The following is a 13,190-nucleotide window of genomic DNA, read 5'->3' as shown; positions in this document are numbered from 1 at the left end:
GTAACATTAAAAGTAAATACTGTATTTAAATCGTGATCAAATTTTCAAGAAACAAACGTTCGTATCGAATTTGGACTACTACTGATCAACGCTAACAAACTACCTATTGTTTAAAAGGCCCTCTGGTGGCGCAATAAGACGGATTTTATAAAATAAAAAGCAGTTTAAACTACATTTTTATGAATAAAAATTTGACAAACTATTTATCGTTTTATGACGAGTAAAATTTTTTCGTCGCGTTCACGGCTTTTAAGTAATGCATTAACCTTCGAAGCGCGAGGCCCTTCGGACCGCGAGGCATAGGCGGTGGCCCACGTCGTCCATGCCTTACGCCGCCCTTGGTCATAGAAACGATGTGATTTGAATATAAATTATTTATAAATACGTATGTCAAGTTTTTTATTACTACGTAAAATATATTTAAGAGTTTACGGCCACTGTGCCGGGTGAGACGTTGTAGAAACAAAAAAAGTTATGCACTCCATCACGTACATAAACAGTATCGTAATTCGCCAAGTACAAATCAGCAAATTCGTAAAATGTTTGTTTATTTTGAACAATCCGGATAATCGAAAATCCGGATAACAGAGGTCCGGATAATGGAGGTTCTACTGTACGTCGAAAATTTAGGGAGAAAATGAACAATTTTTGTTTTTAGATTATACTGGAATCGGATCTCACACTATTATACGTTTGGAAAGAAATGCTAAAAAATAACATTTAGATATTTATTGAATAATATCTAAATTTGTCAGCTGAGCTTTACATACAACATAAACTATATCGAGTGAGTTCTCTCCCTGTTATAATTTCACTAATCACGCGTTAATTAAACCGCCAATAAGTGTCTTTCTGCCGAGAATGGCATTAAGATTAGGTCACTTCGAGCGCGATTCGCTAACAAAAGGCGAAAAGCCGAGCGAATTTCACGTCATTAGTGACGTAGTTTCCGGCAAATGTCCTTTTAATGAAGTGGTGAAACCTCCCTCTCGACACTACTTTGTTAACCTGGTCTATAATAAAATACAAATTATATTTTTTTATATTCTGATGAAATATTTGTATTTAATTTCCAGGCTGTTATACTTAAGTTTTATAAAGTACTAGATTCGTTTATTTCATCATTTTTTTTCTAAACGACGTTACATCAGCTCTTTGCAACCTTACTATTTTTTATATAATTAGTTAGGAGTACATCTAGCCTCGTGGTCGGCAGACCGCGGCTCAAGAGGCCCCTTGAGTGCGGCTTTGCCAGATATGACCGCGGGATTCATTTATTTGACATTGCTACAAATAAAAGACAAAATCCGTGAATTTAAATTTGAATAGGCCTAGACTTTCGGGTTTATTCAAACTTAAACGGTCTTCCGACATGTCTTATTTATCAGGAAAAATTGGCGCCTAACAAGAAGTCAAATTTGGAGAGACACTTTACAACTAAACACGCGTCAAGTTTTTTGTCTTTACTAAGGGTGCTTGTATTTCGGGGTTTGTGGCGTAGGTGGATAAGACGGTTGTTGATGATCGAGGATTGGTGATGTACAAGAACCCGACGGACCCGGAAATGCAAGCCCACATCAACAAATTAGTAAAATTGTCACGTGGGGATGAGAACCTTCGCAACCTAAAATATTTAGAAATTTAATAAAATAGTAATTTTTCTCGTCGTCGCCGATCCGAATTCAGTCTTTTCTTGTCTGATAGTGTGGATCAACCTTTACGCAGAAACGTTAGAAACAAATTAACCGGCAAGTCGAAAACGTAATGCTTATCACTTTAGTTTATTTACAAATTTCTACATATTGATATATCATTTAGAGACTGATATTAATTAATTGATGACGTTTGGAAATCTGAAATGAATCCCATCGATTCTGCTATCCGAAATCGAAAAAATTTGGATTCTGTAACCTGGCATATCTTTATAGTTATAAGCCTCGTGAAATGTATAAAAACTTTTTTTACAAAGGAATACTATATTTTTAATTATGTTGGGATTGTCACCTGAGGACATTTTAAACTGTTTTGCATATTTGTGCAGAGACATAGCCTCTAAAGATGGGTTGTCTCTGCAATGGAAATAGTTGTTCCTGGTGATTGGACATGGCAAGCGAAATTGGACTCGTATCCAGATGTATTTTACTTTTTATTAAATTGTAACTCTGCTAGCCCTTTTATACAAAAAAATGTATAAAAATGTTTTGTACATCTATATCTATATCTATATATATATATATAAATGGACATGTATGTCCCTATATCTCACTTTTTCGCAAAAACTACACATCGCACGTGAATGGTGTTTGTATGTGGTGGTAGCTCCAAGTCTCCATTCGTGCATAGGTGTTGTTGCGTCTCGATAGCTATAAGGGTGCGGGAGATATGAGGCTAAAAGTAGTTGAAAGTGGCTTTCTATTTCGAATGTTTTGTTCGATTTTGTTCGAATTTGTTCGAATTAAATTCGAACATAAAATTCGAATTGGTTCGATTATAGAACGATTGAAAAAGTTCCAGAAACGTTGAAAATAGTTCGTTTGACTAGACATGAACAGGAGACGTTCAGAAATAGAATCGGGACCAGGTCTCTAATTAGTCTGGAAACGGGGGATCTAATTCTTGCATTTTGTGAAAACGGGTAAGATTGACTATAATGTAATTATCTTAATCTTCACTATCGTTACTTTTTGCTCACAAATAAAAACCCAGCGAAGCGGGTTTTTGCAGCTAGATTCTAGATTACTTAGAAAAACAGTCTTTCATATATAAAGAAAAACTATTACATACAAATAATAACCCAGCGAAGCGGGTCCTTGCAGCTAGTTTTAAATAAATTTCGTACAAAATATGTTTCGAAAGCTGTAGATTTTCTAACAGCTGTTGTAGTAAAGTCAAATTAAATACGGTCGACCCCCCTATAACACTGTTGATAATACCGTTTTATATGAAATTCACGTTGTACGAGTCACTTAGATTTTACAAATACGTGAGCCGTTCACAGTCCGGCACACGTAGCTATTTGTAAAATCTAAGTGACTCGTACAACATGAAATTCATATAAAACGAAATTATGAATAGTGTTATAGAAGGTCGACTGTATATGAAGTGTTCAGTATTTTATTTTATTTTTTATCAGCTTTTACAATATCATTCTGTGTAAAGAGATATTACTTCAAACATATTTTACATTACATCCATAAAAATCTATTGAAATAAAACTCGTGTAAAAACTTGATTAAACAATTAAACATAAACATATTACGCGTATCATAAAGCATTATCTCTAATATAATTGTTATTAATTCTTTTATTTGTTTCTGTCGGTCAACTTTACACTTTTATTAACGATTAGGGCTGAATGAGTTCGAACTTTGACACTTGGATTTAAAATAAACACATTTCTGAAAAATTCTGTCGATCATCGAAATAATTATTGGAACAAATGTAAGTCCGTGAATTCCGGCGATTACACAGGCTAAAACAATCACTTTTATGGCTAACAATGTTTCTTTTTCCGAAACGTTCAACACCGTTACAATGGCAAGAATGGTAGTGACGCTTCCTTGTATGATGGGAATCGCCGTCAAGCTTATTGCATTCTCCAAACGTTTGTCGGGACTACTTTCTTTCGCAGATATGTACGCGCAGGAAACGTGAGCCGCGTAATCGACCGAATATCCAATAACGATAATGAGAACAGACAAGGACATCAGATTAAGTGTGAGATTAAAAAGAAACATGAAACCCATTACCCCCGCTCCTACAGATATTATGTTGAATAATACGCAAATGATGCAAATGACATTTGGTAACAACGCGGCAGATATAATAGAAACGGTGATCGACACAATGCTTAAAGTCTGAATTGCTGTCGTAGGTATGGCGTCGATAGCGTCGAAATAGTAAAACAACGGATGATACACAACAGTNTTCAACACCGTTACAATGGCAAGAATGGTAGTGACGCTTCCTTGTATGATGGGAATCGCCGTCAAGCTTATTGCATTCTCCAAACGTTTGTCGGGACTACTTTCTTTCGCAGATATGTACGCGCAGGAAACGTGAGCCGCGTAATCGACCGAATATCCAATAACGATAATGAGAACAGACAAGGACATCAGATTAAGTGTGAGATTAAAAAGAAACATGAAACCCATTACCCCCGCTCCTACAGATATTATGTTGAATAATACGCAAATGATGCAAATGACATTTGGTAACAACGCGGCAGATATAATAGAAACGGTGATCGACACAATGCTTAAAGTCTGAATTGCTGTCGTAGGTATGGCGTCGATAGCGTCGAAATAGTAAAACAACGGATGATACACAACAGTGGTGAATGGGAAAGAATTCAACTTTTCTTGAAAGTCTTTAAACTGATTGTAGAAATAACTCCCGTTGCTTGTAACGTTCGTTTGAAGAAAGAAACGAGTGGAAATAATTCTGGTGGAGGAAGAATCGAAAACGATGTCTTGTCTGAATCTTTTCGCTTCTGGAATTCGAAGAAATAATTTATGCAGAACGAAAAGAAAATCTTCCGAATTTGTAATGTTATATCCGGTTAGGAACAAGTTAATTCTGTTGTCTTCAAAAAATTTTAAATAACTTCTTAGCCAGGATTCGGTCAATGATCCAGCAATCAGAGGATCCGATTCGAGAGTGTGTAGCATATTTTCAATATTTTGTTGTATTGTGCGATTTGAATAATCGAGTTCCTGCGTGATGAACAGCTGTAACCTGTACTTGTATTGATTGTAATACTTTTCATTTGTTTTGTAATAATTATATCGATAAGTACCTCGAATTAAATTATCTTCTAATTCTCGTCCGTAAGTAAATTTTCTTAACCCCCAAATTGAAATTCCCAAGTAAGTAAAATATGCAAATAAGATGATGATCGCTGAGATCTTGTTTCGCATCAGCTGGTTTAAACTCTTCAAAAGTTTAGTAAATCCAAAAGTTTCATTTTGTTTCTTTGTCATCGGATCTTCTGAACGCACAAAACAGAATATACGTTGAAAAAAGTTTTTATTTTCTGGAATTAAATAAAAAATTAAACGTTTAATTATACAATAGTCACAAGTTTATGTTACCAAACATAGAAAACTTACAACTCAAAGTCAACAACATCAAAGCTCTTCTTGACACAAATAAATATGTTTCGGGACTTAGTATAGACATTCAGAATGCATTCGACAGTGCCTGGTGTTATGGCCTTTTCGTGCTCTCTGAGCTGTAAAGGCCTAAAACCACAAATAAAAAAAAGTGCGTAGTGGCCACTAATTCTTCATTTTGAGAATGAGTATAATAAGGGCTGTATACAGGGCTCGGCCTTTGGCCGCTTCTGTGCTGCACCCTTTTCGATGATTTGTTGACCTAGGATATCGAACAAGACAAAATAATCGCGTATCGGATGATGACTCGTGCTGTTGACAGGTAACTCTAGAGCAGAACTCGAAAGGAAAGGAAAGCAGGATATATCAAAAATAAGCGAATTAAGAGGGAAAAACAAGCTGATCTTCAATCCATGAAAATGACAGGAATAATCTGGAACAAGCCATGCGCTGAAAACTTCTACAAGAGAGTACCGACAATTCGGACGGGGTCAGAAAGTATAAAAATAGAGAAACATTAAATATTTAGGAATTACACTTGAATTTAATCTTCTTTGAACCACACATATTGAGAACATTTGTAAGAAAACAGGATAATCTTTCAGTCTTTCTCTAAGGTCCCTAAAAGCAACTGGGGCTTGACTCTCATGCTATGGACTCAATTTATAACATGATATTTTTCAAATAATTACCTACGCCTGCCCAGTTTGGGAAGAAGCCACTCACAAAATACATAATAAAAGAAAAATATCAGTTCAAAGGAAAGCACTATTTGATTCTTACCACAAATTACAGAACAACTCCTACTAACAGTCTCCAGATAATTGCTAGAAAAGCCCCCATGGATCTCGAAATCAAATGCCACGCATTAAAACGGAAACTGAAACACGATAACAATACCATCGGAGATGAAAGACTTAATAAAGACGATTTCGAATGGAAGATCTTTTACTCACTTATCCGGAACTTAAGTAAAAAACTATTTTTACTCTGAACCATTGACAGATAATCATATAGACGTATACACAGATGGGTCTAAAATTGGCAATAACGTTGGTGGCAATTATGTAATATATCATAAATATACGGAAATTGACAGTAAACTTATCAAATCAGACGATACATACAGTGTTACACAAGCAGAACTGCTGGCAATTGCCACTGCAATGGAAGACTGTATTGCTAAATACCCGCATCATAACATTAACATCTATTCTGACAGCTAAGCAGCTATCCACATAATTCAGAATAATGATACTCACCGATTACGAATAATATTAATACTATGCTACAGAATTCAAATAGTGCCGTCTCCCTTAATTGGCAAGAGGACACCAGAGAAATATTGGCAACGAAAGAGCCGACGAACTAGCAAAGAAGGCAGCCACCAACCAAAAAAACACCATAATATACAGCAAATTACTACCTGTGACAGGATTCAATGCAATAAAAAACTATATTTTAAACGAATGGCAAACTTTTTGGAACAACTTGAATAATGAAACAACATACTCATATTTACCAGACATTAAAAGTATCTACAAGTAGAATTGGCTCGAAATCGATCACAATACAACCTAATTTATAACGAACCATGGCTGCTTTCAAAGCTACTTACGCAAGTTAAAAATTACTTATCGTGAAAAGTGCTCTATTTGTCACAAAACTAATGGGAGCGACTGCTACTTGTTTGTCTGCCCTATAAAAGAAAAAAGGAAGGACTTACAGTAAATTTTAGTCTACAAACATATAGATTCGCCATGTAATAAAAGTCTTCTCCAGCAAGACGAAAAAACCTACAGGTTCCTCTTATAGACTGATATTTCAATGCAATAATATAACTATAATGCACAATTTATACTGAACATTGTCGGTTTTGTGGGAAGCTACCCAGTCCTTAATTATGTTAAGTCCCACGCGTTGCGAGTAGTGACACAGTCCACTGTCGCCCATACCATTTATTTTTTGTTACGCGCATTTAACATCCGTTTTGTACTGTACAATGATGACTGTATGTAGTTTAACACCCAGTTGTACTAAGCAGTACTGGGTATGTACTTTACATTTCACTTGTACCTGATTAAATTAATAAAAAAAAAGCGCTGTAATCGCCTACAACATTTCCGGTCACGTGACACAGAAAAACATGTGAATAAAAGTTAAGCTTCACAGCTCAATGGCCAAGTGGTCAACAAGGTGGCAGCCTACCTCTCTGGGGGACTCGGGATCAAATCCGGACGGGTCGAGAAATCCCCAGAAATTTTTCGGGGATTGGTTTGTTTGGATATGTCGGTTCCCGTTCCTCATCACCTGGTCGCCCCGTTGTGGGACTGGCCGAATCCATAATCGGCCTACTAAAAGAGGCCCTGGTAGTGCCCACAGGGCAAAAAGCGTTTAAAAAAAAAGTAAAAGTTGTCCGGAGAAACATAAAGTAATGAAACGTTTTAGTTGTAACAATTTTGGCCATATTTCTTTTCATTGTCCTTAAAATGCCAAAAAAGAAAAGTTATGAAGTAAAAAAAAATTAATTTAAGTCAAAGCTCGTGAAAGAAGTCAAAATAGAAGAAATGAACTTCACAGCGCTTATAGATTTAGGAGTGATATAAATTTGATGAGAGCCGATGATTACGTAAAGATGGGCGCACCAACATTCACTGAAAATTCAGTAGAATTTCATGGAGTAGGTTCCCTACCTACTAGGGAACCTACTCTACCCTACCTAGGGAACGAGTTCTACACTGGGAAGTTTTTGGACTGTAGTAAGTGTTGACGGTGACCAATTTTCAATTCCCATACTTATAGTTCTTCGTTTATCACTTATTTTTGAGAGCAGACTATCTGAATCAAGTTCATATCAGTTTTAAAAAAGGCTGTGTTGAGAAAATTAGAAAAGCCAAAGGATTCAGAAATAAACATTTCAGACGTATACACTATAGGTGGTGCCTGTGTAGATACGGGTGGTGTTGACAATGATGCAACATATAGAGGAGAGCTTCTAGAGCTAATAAAAAACTACAAAGCAATCAGAGAACAAGAAACAGGACTCAAAATGAGCATTATCTTAAAAAATGAGGTTCCAGTTTGTCAACGTCCAAGACGGTCATCTGCTAGTGAGAAGGTTGAAGTTAATGAGATGGAAGAATGGTTAGTGAGCGCTAAGATTGGCTTTACTTTACTTCTAGACTTATTACACCACCACACGACATCAAGTTAGATTTGGAAAAACACTATTTTATTTTCAGAATGCATTTCGGACATAGTGTCCCTCATCAGCTATTTGCTACAAAAATTAATAGGAGGTTAACAATTTTATAAAAAGGCCGCGATTGACATAAATGAACAAAAATGTGGACTTACATTTGACATGTGGATTCGACGCGTTGAACATTAATTAAAAGATTAAGCATACGATATACAAGATTTCTCGTTAAAAACGGTAATGTTGGTGCAATAACGTAATAATAAACAGAGGTACCGGTAAAACAGTAAAGCCATAAAAATATACATTGTTAACAAATTGATAAGTAAATTCACAGTAACACGAACAGAGTAACAAGACGATTCGAAGTACATTCCAGGGTGACTGTCACCCTCATCCCTATCCGTTTTCACACCTCTCCCCTCCCCCACGCCTCCTCTGGTCAAATATGCGTACCACGATTCATGTAATTTTTGGCCAGAGTTGTTATTCATGATTTTCTCTTTGTTTTTAATTATTTCTAAGTGTTCGTACCATCTTCTTTTATAAGTATTTGGTTCCTTTCTAATTATTTTGACAGTATCCTTTACAATCTGACAGCCTTCTTTATTACAGTGGGCGGCTACAGCCGAGCTATCATTGTTGTGTGCTATGGCAGAGATATGTTCATTGAAACGGACCTTTAATTCCCTACTAGTTTCACCAATGTAAGATTTGGGTGTGGTACAGTTTCACTCAAATTCGTAAACAACGTTTTTTTGGTCCCATATGTTAGCTTTCTTGTTAGGTACGTTTATTTCCTTATGTAAGCTGTTGCGATGTTCGGGTACCAGAATAATATTATACTTAACTAATTTACTTTTGATTCTTTCAAAAATATTCGTAACGTAAGGAATTTTAAGAAATTTATAAGCAGTGTTGTCAATTGGTTGTTTGTGTGCATTAACATATTTTTTATTAAGCCAGTTACTAATCATGCGCTTGCTATAACCGCACTTGCTATAAAATAGTGTTTTTCCAAATCTAACTTGATGTCCTGTGGTGGTGTAATAAGTCTAGAAGTAAAGTAAAGCCAATCTTAGCGCTCACTAACCATTGAGAAGACTAGACAAGAAGCGTATCATAGTATTCAGATGGAAGAATAGTTACACGAAGCGTCTGAGCAACCCACAGATGACGAAGGAATCGAAATCAAAGGATGAAAAGCAGGCTCCAGAAAAATCAAAAGCAATTCTTAAGCAAGAAAATATTCCTGAAAAGACGGATTCCACTGCAAGTTCTCCTCTAGACAGGAGACAGAATCAAGTAGAACTGAAGCTACAAAACAAAGTCAAGTTGAAAAAACAGGAAAAGTCACAGATATCTGAAGTTAGGATAATTAATCCGGAAAGTGTCGCAAACGTAACATGGACTTCGAAATCTACTAGCGTGTACAGGTTTGGCCACGAAGATCAAACAGTCGAAGCTTATTCGGTAAATCCTTTGGCCATGAAACATCAGTTTATCGTCTGAGATAAAGTCAGTGTTACTCGATGTCAAAAAAGCTTAGTTATGCAAGATGGTTACGAAAGGTGGAATCCTAGAATGACCGTATATAATGAAAAAGTAGGAACTGAACACAGTTTGTACAAGATAAAGGCGACATAAGAGTTTGATACGAAAAATGTGATAATCGCTGAACTTTCCATCCTGGTGTTTTAACCAATGTGATGCTGTTTTCTGTGGGTGATATGGTCAGAATCATAGACGAAGATAACGAAGTTTTCAACTGGTCAGTTGAGGACATCGGAGAGGGGACGATGACAACTGTCAGGATGGCGGAATGTGTGGGTTAGACGATTCAAACTCCAAACTATTAACAAAATAAACGAGAGAGACGAAAAAGACCCGTAGAGAGCGGCGAGTAGAGCCAGACGACAGTTGAAAAAAGGCGCGAAACAAGACAGAAGACGTTGAAGACGATTACCAACGCTAGAACATTATCGTCCCATCCAAAGACAAGAAAGTCACAGATGCGAGAATATTATTGTTCTTTCTATTACTATTCCTACATATACAGTATATATTTTAATCTTTTACGAAATGCTGGCAAAGCGTGGCCCATAAACATTTGTACCAGACAACTAGAAGAAACGAAATAAAGAAACTGCAACTAAAACTAACGTTACTGTATATGTTTCCTTTTAAGAGACTGAAAAATTGAGCTATTATTTATAATACCAAAAAACAGCATTCGTATCTAAATGAACAGCCATAGTAGCAGTAAAATCTTTTTAATATAGGCTTATCATTTTATTATTCATAATATAAAACTTATACTACGGATTGCACACATTCTGCCAGAAATGCATATTGCTAATTTTATCAAAATTACTTTACCTGGAAATTTTATAAATACCAAGGAATGCAATTGACGTTCTTCCGCTCTTCCACAGAGAACCAAAATCGCTGCAACAAAGGTGACTTGATAAATGTAGTCGAAGAGCAAACACGTTGACATGAACACGCAAAGTTCCTTATACATCGGGATAGTGGCAATGAATATTCCTACTAAAAACGATGCAACGTTAGTCAGAGAAGTGATTGTGATAGAAACACCCGACTCGGTGAATGTTTCGGCCATTCTATCTTCCACAGATTTCTTCGGGTCGGTTTTCATCCAGGCTGATAACATAACAAATGTATCGTCCATACCAATACCTATAATTGATGTTATTTCTTAATTAGAACTATTTTAAATTCAAATTACAGTGCGTTTAATAAAAATAAGAACACTCAACATTGATTATCGGATAGTGCTTCAGAGAGACGAATTATTGCATTTGATTTGATTTATTCAATTAGAATCCGCAATAATTGTAAGATCGTGCTTCCCGCGAATACCATCTTTGGAAAACTGGCTTTTACATAGGCCTACATGTAAAGCACGAGTAAACTATTCGTAAGACTCCACGTGATCAAACTGTTAGTCAGTCAGGAACTCGCTAATTATTTGGCCCAGTAAATAAAACTAATTAATTAATTAGTTTTATCCCATCGCCCAAGGGGTGCGCAACAAACTAATGTCTATTATTCTTACATACAAAATGACTTACCTAAAATAAGAAACGGAATCATATATGTCACAGGAGATATTCTATAACCCACATAGAGCAGAACGCCGTATCCAGAAATCACACTCATTCCCGTGGCTATCGACGACATGATCCCGGTCCAAGGTTTACTTCGGAGAAAGTCTGGCCATAAACAAGTAACAACGGTAAAAGTAACCATCAAGAATGCAGAACTCGGAACATATTTTAGAGTAGCGAGAAAAACTTGCGCTTTCGATTCATCCCTAGAAAGAAACACATCTTTACTCGTTTTAATATAAGAAAAGTTCAGTCTATTCAAGATGTCTACGAATCGATTTTCCCATATTATTGCTTTTTCTTCCGCCCATTTATTCGAATCGTCTAGAAAATAGAACAATTTAACAGCCTTGGTAGATATTATATATCCTTCTTTGTTCATTTCCACGCCACCCAAAGTTAAAACGTCGTAATTTCTGCTCGTGTCGCCAATTGGATATTTTAATCGAAATGTTCCGTTTTGCAACGCTTTCAGTTTATTGTCTATAAGAAGGATTTTATTTTCGTAACACTTTCCATTATTTCTAGCACAGATGTCTTTGTAGTTCCATCCGTCGTCTTCTCCAACAAAGAAATTTCGAATTTCTCGATCCAAGGTGACAATTTCACGAAAGACGAACTCTCGTAGAATCGAGTTTCCGTCCGTGGCTTCGACAATAACGGTTCCGTAACGAACGACGTGCAATAATCTTGCGGGGTCGAAGTTTGACGCGAGATCTATGGGAAATAATTGCGTCAAATGCGACTTGTGCTTGTCGATAATCCCTCCGGTTGGAATTATGGAGTCGTCGCTTAGATCTTGAGAGAACTTTTGAAATCCTGTGGCTGATAGCAATGTCGTGAAGATAGGCACGACTATGTACCATGACGCGTGTCTTGAGACATTTATTCCGTGTTTACGAAATAGTTTTGAAAGATAGCGATATGCAATTCCAATAAACATATTCGATATCTATAAAAATACATAATAAAATAATTAATTTTTATTATATGAAAGACAATATCGTATTACACGCATATTAATTGTATACGTAAGTTTAGAAATCATAATTTTTATTTTTCATGTTAAATTTAATCTGAAATTCTACGTGATTCTAAATACCGGGTTAGCAATTTCACTTTAGAGAGCTCTGGAGCTCTTCTACTGCTGGAAATAAGACAAAACTTGGACTACAGATAATTGAAATCATGCGCGTGACATTTTTTAATACAAAAATTGTAAAAAAAATTGTCGATAGGTGGCGCTGTAACTTTTGGTTTTCATGAGGTTTCCTGAAAAACAACGTCTACCGTAGAAAATCTGCATCTGTGCCAGATCCCAAAGACAGTGTTTGGCGCCATGTTCTGGATATTCCGGCAGACTCATCGCGTTCGGCTGTGAAAAATATGGTTTTGAGATTAGAGCACATTGTTCAAAATGAAGGAAGACATATTGAGCAGCTTCGGTGCTACATTGATTTCATTATTTGCGCAGAGATAGTCAATATTTCTGTGTTCTAGCGGCATCTAGCAACGAAATTTTGTACTATTTTTTATTTAAGAAATGTCACGCGCGTGATTTCAATTATCTGTAGTCTAAATTTGNAAGAAATTTCGAATTTCTCGATCCAAGGTGACAATTTCACGAAAGACGAACTCTCGTAGAATCGAGTTTCCGTCCGTGGCTTCGACAATAACGGTTCCGTAACGAACGACGTGCAATAATCTTGCGGGGTCGAAGTTTGACGCGAGATCTATGGGAAATAA

At 36.3% G+C, this 13,190-nt stretch overlaps 1 protein-coding gene across 1 annotated transcript; it reads right to left on the bottom strand.

The window, feature by feature from the left end:
* Positions 1 to 3,338: 3,338 nt before the first annotated feature.
* Positions 3,339 to 12,903, bottom strand: LOC111629331 (patched domain-containing protein 3-like). Its single transcript, XM_023373220.1, has 3 exons — positions 11,409 to 12,903; positions 10,693 to 11,013; positions 3,339 to 5,035 (listed from the first exon to the last, which is right to left on the bottom strand). The coding sequence occupies exons 1-3, from the start codon at positions 12,385 to 12,387 to the stop codon at positions 3,339 to 3,341; spliced, it is 2,997 nt and encodes a 998-aa protein (XP_023228988.1). The 5' UTR covers positions 12,388 to 12,903.
* Between the last annotated feature and the right edge of the window lie 287 nt (positions 12,904 to 13,190).

Source organism: Centruroides sculpturatus, unplaced genomic scaffold (genome assembly GCF_000671375.1).
Source record: "Centruroides sculpturatus isolate CEXI.00-Female unplaced genomic scaffold, Cexi_2.0 scaffold395, whole genome shotgun sequence".
NCBI classification, from domain to species: Eukaryota; Metazoa; Arthropoda; class Arachnida; order Scorpiones; family Buthidae; genus Centruroides; species Centruroides sculpturatus.
This window is presented reverse-complemented; position numbering and strand designations above follow the sequence as displayed.